The sequence below is a fragment of the Pelodiscus sinensis genome, chromosome 1 (genome assembly GCF_052426305.1).
Source record: "Pelodiscus sinensis isolate ZL-2025 chromosome 1, ASM5242630v1, whole genome shotgun sequence".
NCBI classification, from domain to species: domain Eukaryota; kingdom Metazoa; phylum Chordata; order Testudines; family Trionychidae; genus Pelodiscus; species Pelodiscus sinensis.
Window position 1 is genome coordinate 100827926 of NC_143052.1, and position 17853 is coordinate 100845778.

The 17853-nt window shown below is 42.8% G+C and overlaps 1 protein-coding gene across 1 annotated transcript in view; it reads left to right on the forward strand.

Annotated features, from left to right (window-relative positions):
• The window catches only part of LOC102445632 (uncharacterized), a 122052-nt gene that overhangs the window by 82134 nt on the left and 22065 nt on the right, over positions 1–17853 (forward strand). Inside the window, exons 10-11 of the mRNA XM_089782141.1 lie at positions 720–817; positions 9998–10067. Coding sequence (XP_089638267.1) covers positions 720–817; positions 9998–10067 — 168 coding nt within the window. The remainder of the gene's footprint in view (positions 1–719; positions 818–9997; positions 10068–17853) is intronic.

A 17853-nucleotide genomic window follows, 5' to 3' on the forward strand; every position in this document is an offset into this window, starting at 1 on the left:
AGAATTGGAGTAAATAGAAGACAATACGAGAGGAGGGACGAGAGGACAAAGAAAGCCCATTTCAATATAATATAAATGAATCATGAATGATTCTCTGTATTATTATTATTGTTCATATTACAGCAGTACCCTAAGAGACAGTTGATGCAATAATAACTTGCTTTGAGAGTATTTAGCTAAGGATACAGTTACTGCAGTTTAAAATATGGACATTCTGCAAAGATGTGCTGTCATAGCATAACTTGAAAAATAGTCTAAAATCATACTTGAGGAATACACTGTATATAACTTCTGGGTTTAGTCTATTGTTAGGGAGAGGGAATTACACTGACTTCCCAGTTTTGTGGCAGGGGGTATTTGTGCATTAGGCAGAAGTTTTTGTGTGGTCTCCTGTACACTGTTTTAGTGAATTCTCTTAAATCACTTTCCTCTCTGGTATACATATGTGCAAGTGACTCTATGTGAATCAGGTGCAAAAGGTTTGGAGTGATCCTAAAGGCCTACAATTCAATGTAGTGTTTATCATTGATTGAGGCTTGTTGTCAGGTGTCTTGCTGAAATTGCTTTTGTTTGTTTTGCTGTCTATCCTAATAAATCTTATCTCTGCTTTGATCAGAGCTTATTATCTTTTTTTTTTTTTTTTTTTTGGTAAGTAAGGCAGCAATCTGTTCATTTTAAACCCTTCATCATCTTTGCTCTCTCCATCTCTGTTTCCCCAGATCTTAGAGATTGTTGACTATTATGTAACAGATGGCCTGACAGACCTCCGACTCTTTGCAGTGATGGCTAGCTTGGCACAGAAAATAGCAGCACTGGAGTAAGTATTCAGAGGCATAGATGCTCATGAATTTTAACTCGTCACTGACAAAGGAATTTGAGGGGGCAAGAGCAGATCTATCAGTAGCTGAAGTAATTAAAGACTTAGGTTGCTCTCTAGTGTAGCATATCCCTTCACTGTTACAGGCTGTTTTTCTTAGATTAAGCTAATCTATGTCTCATTTGATCTTTAAACTGTAATTTTGCTTCAAAACAATGGGACAGCTTAATCCAGAATTGTTCCATTCCAGCAAACATCAGACAGTACTATTCGTGTGACTTTTAATAAAATGTATACTGCAGCATCAAGCCAAGACAATACATGGCAAAGGAATGAGAATATTGAGACACTTTTTGACTTTTATTTATAGTTCATTTTTTCTGGAGCAAGCTTTTCAAAAGCATCTAATTGATTTAAAAGTGTAATTCCCATGGAAAGTCAATGGGGCTAGTTCTAAATCACTCAGGTGAAGATCCCACTCCTAGCCCTTAAAGCGTATGAAGAGGTACAGATGGGCAACCCATTTTTCATCAGTGCTGAGAAGTTCCTAGCAGCTCCCAGGGACCACACTGGGAGTTGCTGAGTGCTCAGCATTTTTGTATTTTGGGCCACATTTTCAGACTTCTGAATATAGGTATAGGAGCAGAACGTTTAGCCTCTTGCAAAAAACCTGCAACACAGACAGAAACTTTCTTTTCCGACGTATGTTTGGTGTGCAATATCTAGTTTCAGGGAGCTCTGCTAGTGCTATTAAAGTAGAAGTCAGACAAGAAAGGGAAATTCTATGCACACACATAATCTGCACAGGGCCATAGAAAACAGGCCCAGAAAACAGGCCGTATAATTGCAAGTGCACCGTATGTCATACTATAGGGCCAAAATTCTTTCCCCAAGGGTTCCCCCATGTCCACCAGCCCCACCTCACACACACACACAGACACATGCATGCATTGCCCTTCCCCCAGCTCATCTCCAAAATCACTCTCTATGTTGAGGGGCAGGGAATCCCAGGGCACCTCTTGTAGCACTTTGAGGCACGGACTTCTCCAAAATCTCCTCCCATCCCTGCAAGTGTTAAATGAGTTAACAATGTGGAGTGTATCCAGAGGGGACTGCAAAACTCAGGGACACTAGCCAATAATTCCAGAATCAGTAAAGTATTTCCTAAGTTCAGAGTGTCCTAATAGCGTCCCTTAGTAACATTACATTGCTGGGTTTTAATTTGAGTGACGGGGTTGAAATGATAATTTTAGTAAGAGTTGGAAATTCTAAGCTCAGAATTTCCCTGCTTTTTGGGGTTGTGCTGAAGATCACACTGCAGAATCTTCCTATACAAAGTAGCTTGCATTTGGGATGAGAATTCAACACCATTGTTCATTGTAAAATTGGCGTCTCCATCTCTGTCTGTTGTATGTCCCAATGTCAGGGCTATGAAGCAATTCCTGAAAAGAAACTTGAGTACTCAGTCTGGGGCAGAGACAGGGGAAGTCAGGGCAAGTGTGTCAATTGCCTGGATAACTACATGGTGACACAATTACTTTGTTAATTTTTTTTTGTACAGAAAAGGCCATAGACCAAATCTTCCAATAACCAGAAAGTCATGTTTCTTTCCTAAGCTAGACTGGTGCCTGATCCCAGGTTCAAGGAGAGTGTGGGATGAGGTAGGGGCGGAAGGGAGGGATAGCTCAGTGGTTTGAGCATTGGCCTGCTAAACCCAGGGTTGTGAGTTCAATCCTTGCAGAGGTTATCTAAGGATTTGGGCAAAAATTTGTCAGGGATGGTACTTGGTTCTGCTGTGAAGGCAGGGGACTGGACTTGATGATCTTTCAAGGTCTCTTCCAGTTCTAGGGACTTTAGTAGCTGTTAATTCAAGGCAATTAATTTAGTGTTAATACTGGAACATAGCAATTTTTCAGTTAACATCCTGACAAAAATCGTAGGAGTTTTCTGACAAGTATACTGGACTACTTTAGTTTCTCAGGGAAAGTGCAAACAGCAATAAAAAACATTTTTCTTTATTTGTTGTTGAATTTATCATGTTTAGACCTGCTGTTTCGTGAACTCTAGATAAGCGATCAAGTAGGAATAACCTGATTTCTAAAATCAATAAAAGACAAGTGCAGTCTAGTCATTTGCTCCTCTATGATTCAGATGTTCCAGTTTCAAAATAAACAGGTGTACAAAATAAAGGTCATTTTGATCAGATGTCACATTTGAGAATGACTTGAGGGCAAATAAATGCAAGTAACAGATTCTTATTAGATCTTTCTGATAATAAATAGCCTGATCACTAGGGACAGTCTGTTAGTGTTGGCCCAGTGGGTCAGATAACAATGCAGACTTTCTCTCTCTTCCCTCTGCTGTGACCTAGTCCATCTGCTTCTCTCTGGCCATATGGTAAGAAGTATCTGAGATGGGAGACATTACAGTTTTATGCATCTGAATGTTCTTTGCTTTCAGTGAAACTTCAGAGAAACAGCATTCCTCTGAATACTTTTTTGAAAGAGAGTTTTTTTTTCCTTTGGTTGGGTTTTTTTCAGTTTAAACTAAGCTTGCTTCAACTGGGTATCTAACAATGAATTAGGGATCATAAGGAGGCTAGCCGTATATTGCCTTCCTTTCTTACATGTCATGAAATATTTTATTTTAATGCATGTTTTGAGAAAGAAAACAGATATCAGCACATGTGAGGATTTTGAATTAGTGTTAGCATGCTAGTCACCCTCAATACCATTATATGCAATGCTGTCTAATCTGAATACTGTCCTTATGCTCAGCAAAGCAAAGGAAATGTATAATCTGGAGGGCACAGAACTGTGGGCTTGATCTTCTCCCCCTTTCCCCCAATTATTTTTAATCATTTGAAGTGGTGCAAAGGAAGCTAGAAAGCATGTGGATCCACCCAGCTGAGGATTCCCCGGGCATGGGGGAGTCCCACTCCCAAGGCAGTGTAGCTGGTTCCTATGCCCTCCATTACACCCCCTGGGGCTCGTCTACACTGGCCCCTTTTCCGGAAGGGGCATGATAATTTCAACTATCGTAGTAGGGAAATCCGCGGGGGATTTAAATATCCCCCGCGGCATTTAAATAAAAATGTCCGCCGCTTTTTTCCGGCTTTTAGAAAAGCCGGAAAAGAGCGTCTACACTGGCCCCGATCCTCCGGAAAAAGCGCCCTTTTCTGGAGGCTCTTATTCCTACTGAAGAGGAATAAGAGCCTCCGGAAAAGGGCGCTTTTTCCGGAGGATCGGGGCCAGTGTAGACGCTCTTTTCCGGCTTTTCTAAAAGCCGGAAAAAAGCGGCGGACATTTTTATTTAAATGCCGCGGGGGATATTTAAATCCCCCGCGGATTTCCCTACTACGATAGTTGAAATTAACATGCCCCTTCCGGAAAAGGGGCCAGTGTAGACGTAGCCCCTGTGTAGTATCATGAAGGGGGTATTGCCAGAATTTGCTCCATTCTGGCCATCCTGAGCCTGGTGAACAAGTCTTTGGAGACCACTGCCAGACAGCATAGCTTAAGCAGCACCCAGACCTCCCATGATGGATTCTCCCTCTTTTTTGTTACGTCAAACATTCTTTGTTTACGTGTGGCACACCAGGTATAATTCTCTTCTTAGTGCATGTTCAGATTAGTCCTAATGCGAGTTCATCCAAGACATCCATATGTCGTGAATATACAATATTTCTCTTCAATTATCCTTTTTCTAGAAGGAACAAGTAATTATTAGTGAGACGCTAGCATAATAACACGTCATTTATTATATTTTCATATAGTGTCCAACATTGTTGGGCTCCTGTCTTGAGGGTGAACCTTAGGCTAGGCATTACTGAATTAAAAATATTAACTAATATTAATCAATTTAATAATGGAAGTAGTTACTATCAGACAAGCTGGAATAGTTATACAATGATTAAAATAAGAAAACAGTTTTTAAATTGTATGGCTACGTCTACACTGCAGGCTTCTTGTGCAAGAACTGTTTTGCGCTAGAGTTCTTGCGAAAAGGTCTTGCACAAGAGCACGTCCACACTGCCATGTGCTTTGGTGCAAGAGATGTGCTTTTGTGCAAGAGTGTCCATGGCAGTATGGACACTCTCTTGTGCAAGAAAGCTCTGATGGCCATTTTAGCCATAGGGGTTTCTTGTGTAAGAAATTTCTGTTGCCCGTCCACACTGCCTTCTTGCACAAGAGCTCTTGTGCAAGAGGGCTTATTCCTCATGGGGAGAGGAATAACTCTTGCACAAGAAGCCCACTTTTCTGACTCATTACTGTAAATTTCCTTGCGCAAGAACGCGCGTGCAGTGTAGACACTCCACTAGTTTTTCCGCAAGAAAGCCTGCAGTATAGACGTAGCCTATGGGTACAAGGGTTTGTCTTTCAAGCCTCCTTGGATTTTTACATTCCTCCCATAAGACAAAATTTTAGAATGTATCACTGTTATGCATCAGCAGGTGGGCTTGGTGAAGAGGTTGCTCCAAGAATTAGATAAGCATGGGGTTCTACAACCTTGTTGTGGGGTTCTAGGGAATAAATATAGGTGTCATTGACCTCCAATCCCACCCCTGTGCATTAGAAGCACTTTGATTTCTCTGCATCTAGGCAACAAAGTGACATGTGGGACCTACATGGAATTCGAGAAAATATTTTTCATCCCATAACTGATGATGACCCAATGGAAGCTACCCCATCTTTAAGTCTGACACTGGTTTTCCACTAAAAGCCTAATTTCCAGCTTTCATGAACTACCCCCTTTACCCCCCACCCCAGCAGAAACCAATGCCCCTGCCCCTGGACTAGAGAGAGGTGTGCAACCGTAGGGGAAAGCAGAGTGATTTATTCATGTTAGAAACCTAAAATGCTTATAATTTTCTAGATGCAATTCTTTGTGTGATTAAAGTTTTCCATGAGGTTCCTTCTCCTTTGACTTCTGTGCAGAACACTCACACATCCACACATTACCAATGGAGTTGTTGTAGACAACCAGATTGGAGCATCAGTTTAGTCAGAATAATAAGACCATTCAAAGCAAAGATTTCCCATGTAAACGTTCAGAACTCTTAGAAAACCAAACCAAACCAAACCAAACCAAACCAAACCAAACCAATTAAACAGGGATATTCATAATAAATGTATTCTTTGAAAAGAAGTTAAAGCTAAATGTGTTTCTACAGAGCAAGTGAATGCCCACCAAAAATTACAATTTCTTTATCCCTCCAAAAATCTACTCCTTCAAACATTCTCCACACTGCCCCTCCCCCCCAAAAAAGAAGAAACAAAGAACCAATTTATTATTTATTTTGTGATAGCCACTAGGAGCCTGAGTCATGAACCAAAATCCCATTGTATTCAGTATGGTACAAGCCCAGAGCAAGAAAATGATCCTTACTTTGGAGAGTTTACAGTCTAAATAATAGATGCAGGCAGTTCCTCATCATACAGCTCTTCATCGGTCACTTTCATGACACCCAATTAACATCACTCATCCAACTTTAACTTTGCCCTGTAAATTTGCAATAATATGTATATATTTCAGAACAACTAGCCGATTGTATATTCTCAAGAAATCCATTTCCAGTATGCAGTATCACTAACTTGTACTATATCATTATCTCCTGTGGAAAACCTACGTACATTAGTGGCTACAGAATATATCTAATATAGTTAAATTAGAAATTTGCAAGATCTGCATAAACTCACCGCAAACTCCAAAGCCATATAATCAAAATATTTCAAAATACCAAACACATCAATCTTTCCAATGCCAATCAAAAGTATAGTCTGCTTTACCAACACAACACACAGTGAAAGAACTTGCAGTGCTCTGACATAACTTCATGTGCCCTAGTACTATATTTCTTTAGAAAACTTTCTTAAGCAATATATAAAAATAATAGTATAGATATCCAATGGCCTTTTTCATGACATAAGACCTGCCCTAACAAATCTGTGGTCCTTCTTATCCGGTGCCCTGTTTCCAGTAATAATGAGAACCTGATTCTTCAGAGAGAAATGCAAAAAGTCAGGAGTTATGTAAAATTACCCCCAAGAAAAAATTCATTCCACCTCCCATCAGATACAGGTTGGCTTATGCCTTATAGCATGATGATTTAACTCCCTTCCAAACTCTAGCTTTTGAATCCTTTCTACTGTAATTCTGCATGTTCTCACTATCTATCAAAATGTCCAAAGCCAAAACAAACAAATGGGTAAAGCTGAGGTTGGATGGGAAAGTGGTAGTGGGTGGTGAAGATGAACTGGCTGGATTCCTCATCTGTCTGTTTGCAGACTTTAATCGGTTAGCTGGTTTTGTTGGGGTTTTTCATTGTAGATTTTTTTAAAAAGTGAGTGTATTTATTTATTTTTAAACTGGATTCACATTCTGACCCTTGGTACACATTTTTACAATGTGTTTTTGTTTGTGAATATATTAAAAGGACTAACAGCAGTTTGATGCCAGTCTATATAACACAAAGAACGAGACATGGTGCAAGCTTGAACTTGCTCAAAGCTGACTAATGTTAGACTGTTATCTTGTCAGTAAGAATTGCTTTGAGTCACTATCTGTTCACCAACTCTGATTAATGATCATTTAACCGTACTGTCAGCCCTATTTAAATCTGAGTGTTGCCAGTTGCTTCCTTCGTTTGACCAGCCAATAGAATCGGGGGGAGTCATTCATGCATACTATTGTCCTAGTGGCTCTGGGCCTATAGCCTCCCAGTTTAATAGGGCATTCAGAGCTCATTAGTGAGGAAACACATCAGGAGTGACCGCTCCAGTGCCACACGTTGCAACTAATAGCCTTGCCGAACAGAATCGTTTCTGTTTCTGCTCATTTGTTGTTGAATCCTTTCAGTGTCAACAAGTGGTCCTGTCGGCAGGAGCCTGCCATTCTGCCCAACAGTTTTAGCCGTTGCTCTCCTGAGTCAGACTTGTATCCTCCTCCATTGTTTCATCAACAATGGAGCCTGAGCAATCACAAAGGCTTCACAGCCATTCATCATCAGCTCACGAATTCTCTGGGCAAGGTTACCCGCCAAACTTTTGGACCATCGTGTTGGCACAGTGTGTGAATAGCCGTGAAATGCAAATAGCTTCTGCAGTTTACACTTTTGTTTCAAATCCCATGGATGGGGTGGAAGAGGGAACCTTGAAGTAGCTCTGGCTAAAAAGAAAATAAGATCCTATAGAAACAGGACAGAACAACTGGAATGAGAGATATAATGAGGACTACCCCATCCCTCAGAAAAAAATTACACAGGGGTAGGTGTATGTAGAGGAAGGTTTCATTGTGTTTTTGGCTGACAAGTCTCTTATGATGCCTGCTGCATGAGGATGCACAGATAGCGCCCGCAAAGCAGGACTCCAAGGGTGCGTCTACCCTGCACCCTTCCCTCGAAATAAGCTACGCAACTTGCGCTATGCAATTTGCGCTATGCAAATTGCGTAGCTTATTTTGAGGTTTAATAGTTTATTTCAAAACATAGTGCCAAATTTTGAAATAAAGTGCTATTCTGAAACATCCCGTAACCCTCATGGAATGAGAGTTACAGGGACGCTGGAATAGCACGCCCATTATTTCCAAATCTATTTTGAAATAACAGGCTGCTTTAAAGACATGGAATAGCTATTTGTGAAATAGCTGCACAGTGTAGACGTAGCCCAGGAGTACAGGCTCCTTTCACAGGCTTCTCAGATCCTTTCTCTTACTCCCCCTTATGGTAATAGTTAATATTTCTTTTGTGTTTATTGGAAATGTATCTGGTAAAAGGCATATTCAAAAATATAACATTTTTTATTTGCATTATGGTAGGACTTAGGGGACCCTCTGAGATATATACACTGTACAAAGAAGTATTCAGCACAGCCCCTGCCCAAAGGTGCTCAAACAGGCAAGTGGTGGGAGAAGGGAGTGTTAGTATCCACATTTTCAGCATGGGAAATTGAGGCACAGGGATTAAGTGACATATCCAAGGTCGAACAGTTTGTGGAAGATACGGTAATCACCTTTGTTATGTGGAAATGTAGGAAAACGTTATGCAAAATAAGGGACAGTACTGTATTTTAGGGACATTTTAGGGAACCATCATTTCCCTCAGCATATCATGTGTTTTTCTCTCAAATGTATATTTCTACTGTTCTCAAATATACAATGCAATTATCATAAGGTTCATTTAATGTTTAAAATATGTATCGGTTTTAATACATTTCAATACATCTGAAAATAACTGATGGGTGGTTACCCTAGTGGCAGAGCCATGAATTGACAGCAGTTCTCTTGTGTCTCAGTTCAGTGTCTTTACTGCAAGACCATGCTTCTGCACCTTGGTGTGAAGTGATTGGATTGAATCCCAGATGGCTCAGTCAGAAATCCTCTTTGACTTATGGAAATTTTGTGTGCCTGAGGACTTGAGGATATGACCCAACAAGGTGCTTTGTTGAATTAGGAACTTGGGTCCAAATCCCCAAATGTATTTTGGGTTCTAACTATCATTGATATCAATAGAAGTTATTCAAAATACCTTTGAGGATCTGAGCCTTAGTGTAAGGGCAAGATCCAGCCCTGACTTAAGTAAATCAGAATAACATTTGGTCTTATGGGTCATATTTTGTCTTCATATACTTATCAAGCTCTCATTTACTTCAAGGGAAGTAGTGAATCCATATCCTGAGGTTCCAAGAGCAGAATAAGAGTGGAACATGCTGAACTTTAATGCTAACAAGTAGTCCTGTGGCAACTTAGAGACTGACAAAATATATATAGTATCATGAGCTTTCATGGGCAAAACCCACTTCTTCAGATGAGCATTGGGTTTTGTCCATGAAAGCTCATGATACTATATATTTTTGATAGTCTCTAAGTTCCCACAGGAACTCTCGTTGTTTTGAAAGTTACGTACTTACATGGCTAACTCTCTGAGACTTTTAATGCTAACTGGAGTTGGGCCCAGTTTCAACCAGGATGGTTGTTCCAATCCAAAAGTTTTATTTCAGGATCACCTGTAGCGCTATGTGAATAAATGAATTAGAGAATGATAAAGAATGAAATGGAATGTGCCAGCTGTCATTTATTTCTCTTTTTTATAGAGCACTAAGTAGTTTAGAAACCATCAAGAAAAAGTATGATCATGTTATGTAAAACTGCCTCTTTTTTATTTCTGTTGGTGATATTTTGCAGCAATTTTATGAGATCATTGATTGGCCGTATGGATTTTAAAGCCTTGGAACTGAAAATGTACAATGCGAGGGTGAGTGAGCTTTTCCACTGTCCTTTAAAAACACCTGGTCTTACAGAGAAAGGAAACCCCACTTTCTTCGTTAGGTACCCCCCTTGAGTTTGCTATTGAACTGGATTTGAGCTCCGCTCTAAAGCCCAATTATTCAAAGACTTACATGCGTATAACCTGATATCTGCAAGCAGTCTCCTTGAATTCCAAGTGATTGTTCATTTGGTTAAAGTTAGGCATGTGCTTGCTGAATTGGGACCAGATATGTATTGTTTTGCGGGATTGAGCCCTAAATTATACATGTATGATTTGTGTATTGGGGTCTAACTGAAGGCAAATTAGATGCAACTCAGTGGGTAGGATAACTCAGCAGAATGTTTGTGTTCCTTGCTTTTTATTTTAAATGTTTACTTTTGTTCCCTAGCTTTAAAGATCACATCTAGATATAGAGCATTTGGCCAAATTTGGTAAATGATGGAAAACTTCACTTTTAAAACAAGAGTAGAAAAATAGAATTAGAACATATTCTCTAAGGAAGAATCTTGCAAGATGATGTGTTAAACAGCTAAGTGATTCTTATCCAGCTCTTAGAATTATATATGCCCTCACCAGCCAAACACCTAATGTATTTTTTGTCACAACAGCCCAAGGAGGTAGGGCAATCCTAATCTCCCCATTTCATAGATTTGGAACTGAGGCATAGAAAGAGACTAAGGGTATGTCTACTCAGCAAAGTTATTTCGAAATAACAGCCAAACCACTATTACGAAATATATTCAAAATAGTGGAGCGCTTATTTCGAATTTGGTAAACCTCATTCTACTAGGAATAATGCCAAATTCGAAATAGCTATTTCAAAATAAGTGCTGTGTAGACACTTATTTTGAAATAGGGGGCCTCCAGCCTTCCCAGGGTGCCCTGGTGGCCACTCCAGCCTCAACCAAGAACACTTCTCTCCCTCCCCGGAGCCCTTAAAGAGGTTGACTCTGGCCACAGTGCCTATGCCAGCTCCAAGCCTGCCAGCCCAGAGCCAGCAGTCACTGCCCCGACCCAGTGGCCCCAAAACATGATCCAGCAAGCCACTGGCAGCCAGCCCTCCACCGCTCCCCAGGAGCAGTCTGCCAGCTCCCAGGAGCCTGCCAGGGCAGGCACCTTCCTGGTCTAGGGTGGAGATCATGGACCTTATTCAGGTTTGGAGGGGATGCCTCCAATGTCCATGATCTCCGCATTAGACAGAGGAATGCGGCCGTCTATGGCAGAATAGCTGCCAGCCTGGCCACCAAAGGCCACATTCGAACCCAGGAGCAGGTTTGCATGAAAATCAAGTTGGTCCCGAGAGACCCCCCCAACCCTGAGCCCTGAGCTTCCCCTCCCCCTTCTTTTCCTTGCTTCCCCCTTCCAGCTCCCTCCTCCCAGGTTTTCCCCTCCCCTCTCCCACTCCCTCTCCTCTTCTCTCTAGCCACTTTCCCCAGTCTCACCAGCATTTTATTCCCTTCCCCCCTCCCCAGTTTTGTTAAATAAAGGGAGTTTGTGTTTATGAAAATACATGTATTTTATTTGACATCAGGAAGGGAGGGGTAAGTGGAAGGACGTGAGGGAGGAATGAGGCACAAGCCCCCAGTGGGCAGTCCAGGGAGGCTCTTAGTGCTCTTCACAGGGGAAGCTCTCCTGCAGGGCCTCCTGGATACTAACAGCACCCCGATGGATCTCCTGGATGGCAGCCTGCAGAAAGTGCAGCCAGGCTCACAGCAACACATCCAAGAGAAGCACCATAGTGCCCAGGAGCAGCTCTGACTCCATGTTGCAGAGTGCTATGGTGTCCCAAATGAGGGCAAGCAGAGCACGCAGAGACAAAATGCTTTGCTGTCCCTCATCGAGGTAGACAAGCAAGCAGGGAAACCTGAGAACTGGCTGTCCGGGGGGTCCCCTTAAGCACAGATCTCAGATAGCCTCAGGCAGCAGCCTCACACAGTAAGTCCTGACCTGGTGCTCTGCCAGTTCTGGTCAGCCTTAAATGTGATTCAGAGTCCACTCAGTGTGGACGCGCTATTATGAAATAGCAAAACGTTATTTCAAAATGCATTTTGTGTGTAGACGCATTATTTCGAAAGAAGCTATTTCGAAATCACTATTTTGAAATAAGATATTTCAAAATAACACTGTAGTGTGGACATACCCTAAGTGATTTGCCCAAGGTCACATAGGTAGCAGAAACAAAATACAGGACTATGTAGCACCTTAAAGACTAACAAGATGTATAGGTAGCAGGGAACTGAACTCAGGTCTCCTGATTCCCAGGCTAATACTCTCACCACTATAAGTCCCAAGTCCTGTAATTTTAATGTATCTTACATACGAAAAACTACATTAAAAAGATGATAAAGGTGCAAAGTCACACACTGCAACGTTGGTAATACCAGAATTGAAGTCCCTCAAGCCCCAGGCTTAAAAGCCCTAATGCCAGCCCAAGCTGCAATGGCTACACTCCTATTTCTAGTGTGCTAGCACAAATTCTGCTAGCATAAGTCTGTCCACCCAGGTGGAGAGGCTCACTCGTAGCTGCAGTGAAATGTTGGTGCCCCCAACTGGCCAGGGGCACCAACAAGTCAAGATGCTTAGGGAATAGCAGCCAGGCTATGAGTGTGAGCCCAGGAGCAAACTGACAATTGGCTGAGAAAAGGACCTGCTTGTTGGCCAAACTTGAGCTAGTTCAATTCAAACCCGGAGGTCTTGTCTCCACTCAATTCAAACCCTGAGCCCTTGCCTCCAATTACCAGGAGATCAACGCTGTGGGGATCAATCTCCCAGGGTTTGATTTAGTAGGTCTAGTAAGGACACACTAAATCAATCACTGATGATGCCCCTGTCGACTGCAGTATTCTACCGCATCTCAAGGACTAAGTGATGTTGATGGGAGAGTTTTTCCCATCAATGTCTCATAGTGGGGATGCTGTGGAAATTTGATCTAAGGTACATCAAATCTAGCTATGCTATTCATATAGCTGGAATTGTGTATCTTAGTTCGATTTTCTCCCCAAGTGTGGACTATACTCCGTGAAACAGGGGAAGGTATCTATGGCTGTGGAGCTTTTATGGCCTCACATATACAAAGTTCATTTTGCCTGTCTTGCCATCTAAAGATCTGGTTCTGTTTTTACTCACATAAGTGTAATATGACTAGCACCAACTCAGAAGATGGAACTATATCAGTGAAAAACCAGCAGAAATGAGAGCAAACCCAACCTACACTTCTGCCAGGACATTTTGTTGCATGGCATTAATTATCTTATTTTTTTAGGGCAAGTAAACCTAAAGAATAGCCCACCCTTGCTGATCACTGTACCATTAAACTAACAGCATATGGTTTTTGTCTTGGGATCATCCAACATCTTACAAAGGAAGTGATGCTGGGCAGTTACTAGGCAGCTTTTGTATTCTTTGGGATGGGGGGGGGGGGAGAGGATGGTATTTTAATAGATTTCCTTGGGGATCTCTTAGAAGGGTAATTTAATTGTTTAAATTAAATTTGGGACCCCTGTCACAAATCATTACCTTGTCTTTTATCCATCTATCCTCTTGTTCAAACTAGTAGCACATGAACACTGACCTCTATTAGCTTGAATCCCTTCATATGTTTTAACTCATAAGCCTCACTAAAAATGGGTAGGTGACCCATCATTGGTTTAAAAATCATGAAAGAAACAGCTTTTTTCTCTAGTTACAAATATTATTTTCAAGTAAGATGGCAAAACTCATTCCTTTGGATTAAAGGGGCACAAAATAATGGCTGTGCTTTTTTTTTAAAAACATGGACAGAAAAATTAATAAAAAGTAATATGTAATTCGGGGAATTTTTCTAAATATTCCTATTTGATTACTTTTAAATTCAGTCTGAGTGAATTAGCAATGTTTAGTTCACAGTCCTTTTTCTCCATTGTTTTTCAACATTCTAGAATTTTCAACATCCTTTTAAAAAGTTCTTTAACACCTTAATTTGAAGAATTTTGCAGCAGCCCTTTGATCAAGGAAAGAAGGACCTCCTCCCAGTTATGTCTCAGTTCCTCTATTCCTCATCATCTCATGATATTTTCTCCCCTCTCCCACTGTGCATACTACATACCCCCAACTCCTCATGCTCGTCCCCACAACTTCTCACCAGGGTGCGGCTGCACAGTAATCTAGAATCACTTCTCTTACTCATTTCCCATCTGCCTACTTCTCTACTGTCACTCGGCATCCCTACTAGTTACCTTCTTTTCCCCAATGGCCTCTCTATCTTTTCCACAGCTTCCTGCCCCTACACCTTTGCTCTTGTCTGCGTATATAGGCTCCCCATAGTCCTGCCCAAAGAAACTAATACCTGCTTCAAGACAGCAGATTAGAAGTCCCCTAAAAATGGGGAATTCTGAGCTGGCAGAGGAGAGGCTGAGATTGAAATGAAAGATGTGTCAGAGGCAGAGCCAAAACTTAGTGTCCTTGGTGAGTCTGGTGACTGGAGTGGCTCCTTGAGGGTTGTTCTCCATCAGCAGAAGTTAGAACAGCCCAGAAGCTGTGCTAGCTTAATCCACATATTGAGGATTGGGACTGTGTGTAAAACCTCCTATTTGCTATTTCTCAAAGGGAGGGCTCAAGTGTCTGATTTGAGTAACCAGGCAGTGAGGTGCTTGATATTAGTGCTTGTAAAGGTTGATCAGAAGGATCGGTTAGTTATTCCGAAATAACGCTGTTGTGTAGACATACTGTTAATGTGCTCAGCACTGGTCTAGCCATATCCCTATTGAAGGAACACTGAATGCTCTTGAAAATCCCAACCCATTTTATGGGAGAGCCTGTTTTTAACTAATTGGTCTGGGTGATGCCAGTAAGCATATATTTTTAGTTCCATCTTTTTAGTACTTATTAGTAGAAGATTTACCCAAAGTTGCTTGGGTCCTTAACTCAAATTTTGTTTTTCTTTATTTAAATCAGTGTTCTGGGGTGAGTTTTGGGATGAGGGATCCACTATGCAGGCTGCACCGAGGAGAAAGGACAGCTCCAGTCCTCTTTCACCGCAGCAGCATGGGACCATGTGAGAAGCACCTGCTCATGGCTGCTTCAGTGGGCAAAGCCGGGGGAGGGTTGAATGTCAGACAGACATACAGACAAACAGACGCACAAACAGATAAACTCTGTGAAATATATAGTAGATAGCTATTCCTTTCTCTACATTTGGCCCTTGATGCCCCCTCTGTGGTCATTTTATAGTATAACTGTCCCTCCTAATAGACCCCTCCCTTTCCATTTTATGAGACACAATCAAATTCCAGTCAAGTCCCATTGTCCTGGCACAACCAAGACCTGACCTTGCTTTCAGTTATGATAAGAAGAAGGTGCATACCAAATTTGGTGGTCCTGGCATTTAGGAAAAGTTTTCAAACAAATAGACTCACAGATGGACAGGCAGACACAGACAGACAGATGCACAAACTCTCTAAAATATATAGTAGATACATCTATTTTATATTGCCACTCTCACTAAAACATGCTTACAACTGAATTCTGTGTAACTGAGAAGCCTCATCCCCCTCCACTGGAATACACAGTTACAGAAAATTAAGTTTACAGCCACATTTCATATCTTAACACTTTTGCCATTTTGGGGACTGATCCTGCATTATACATCTTTATACGCAGTAGCTAGCTTCTTATAATAGCAGCCATCACTTTTGTATCGGGGGGTACGTCTACACTACAGCGCTAGTTCGAACTAACTTAGTTCGAATTAGTTAATTCGAACTAAGCTAGTTCGAACTAACGCATCTAGAACTAAAAACTAGTTCGAACTAGCGTTTTGCTAGTTCGAACTAGTAAGTCCACATTGAGTGGACTCTGAACAGGGCTTAATGATGGCCGGAAGCAGTGCCGGCAGGGCATAAAAGGAGGACTTAGAGCATGGAGATACTGTCTCAGGCTAGCCGAGGGCTGCGCTTAAAGGGTCCCGACCCCCACCCCGGACACACAGTTCTCAGGGGTGCCCCGCTTGCAAAGAAGTTCTGGCTTGGAGTGCCCTGAGTGCCCACACTGGGCACATCACACCACTCGGCCATCAGCCCGGCTGCACTTGCCGCAGGCTGCCATCTGGGGAGAGGGAGTAATTGGGGGGCTGCAGGAGAGCTTCCACCCCCAGAAGCCTGCAGAGCCAGCCCAGTCCTCCCCATCGGGGGCTCGTACCCCATTCCTCCCTCACCTCCTTCCACTTGCCCTTCCCTAGCCCCCCTTCTTATTGATGTACAAAATAAAGATAACGTTTCTTCCAACATTGACTCTGTCTTTATTGAAAAAAACTGGGGGAGACTGGGAAAAGGAGGTGGGAGAGGGGAAGAGAAAGGCTGGGAGAGGGGAGGGCAACTAACATGATCAGGGGTTGGGAACAGGTCCCAGATGAAGAGAGGCTACAGAGACTGGGACTGTTCAGCTTAGAAAAGAGGAGACGGAGGGGGGACAGGATAGAGGTCTCTAAAAGCAGGGGTTGGGTGGAGAGGGTGCATTCAGAAAAGTTCTTCCTGAGTTCCCATAAAGAAGGACTAGAGGACACCAAAGGAAAGGAATGGGTAGCAGGCTTGAAACTAGTAAGAGAAAGTTGTTGTTCTTGACAAAGCAAATAGTTAACCTGTGGAACTCCTTGCTGCAGGAGGCTGTGAAGGCTACAACTAGAACAGAGTTTAAAGGGAAGTGAGATCAAGTCATGGAGGTTGCGTCCATGGAGTCCTATTAGCCAGAGGGTAGGAGTGGTGTCCCTGCCCAAAGTTTGTGGAAGGCTGGAGAGGGATGGCACGAGACAAATGGCTTGGTCATTGTCTTCGGTCCATCCCCTCCAGGGTCCCTAGGGTTGGCCGCTGTTGGCAGACAGGCTACTGGGCTAGATGGACCTTTGGTCTGACCCAGTACGGCCATTGTAAGCTCAGGGCTCAGTGTCGGGGGTCTCAGTGGACCCCCTTGATTTTCATGCACACCTGGTCCTGGGTGGCCAGGCTGGCAGCTCTCCTGCCCTAGCCGGCCACTTTCCTGTGCCTAGTGCGGAGATCGTGGACGAGGTCCACGATGTCCGCACTAGCCCAGGAAGGTGCCCGCCTCTTGCGGTCCAGGGCAAGCTCCCGGGAGCCGCCAGCCTGGTCCCGGCAAGAGGGGGTGGGCTGGGGGGCATCGGGTGGGTGGCTCTGTGCCGTGCCAGGTGCAGGGTCTGCTAGCTGGGTGCTGGCAGGCTTGCACCTGGCACGGGCACCGTAGCCAGCCCGTGCCCCTTTAAGGGGTCCGGGGCCGGGAGGGGGGCATAGAGTTTCCCTGGTGTTGGCCAGAGTGGCCACCAGGGAAACCTGGGGAGGGCTAGCCTCCCACTAGTTCGAACTAAAGGGCTACACAGCCCTTAGTTCGAACTAGGCGTTAGTCCTCGTAAAATGAGGTTTACCTAGTTCGAACTAAGCGCTCCGCTAGTTCGATTCAAATTCGAACTAGCGGAGCGCTAGTGTAGCGCATAGGAAAGTTAGTTCGAACTAACGTCCGTTAGTTCGAACTAACTTTCTAGTGTAGACATACCCTGAGTTCCCAAGGCAAAGGAAGTTTTGATGTTAACACCAGTGGCAGCAGAATCAGGCCAATTGTTCATAAAATCATATATTTGGTAGCTGAGGCCCATTAAATCCAGCTCTTAGAAATGTCTTTAATTGAAAATTTAAATTAAAAAATGTGTACTGGCCTTTCTGATACTTCATCATGGGAAACTCTCAGAACCAAAAATGCTTTTGGGAAGCAAATCAGAACCAACCATATT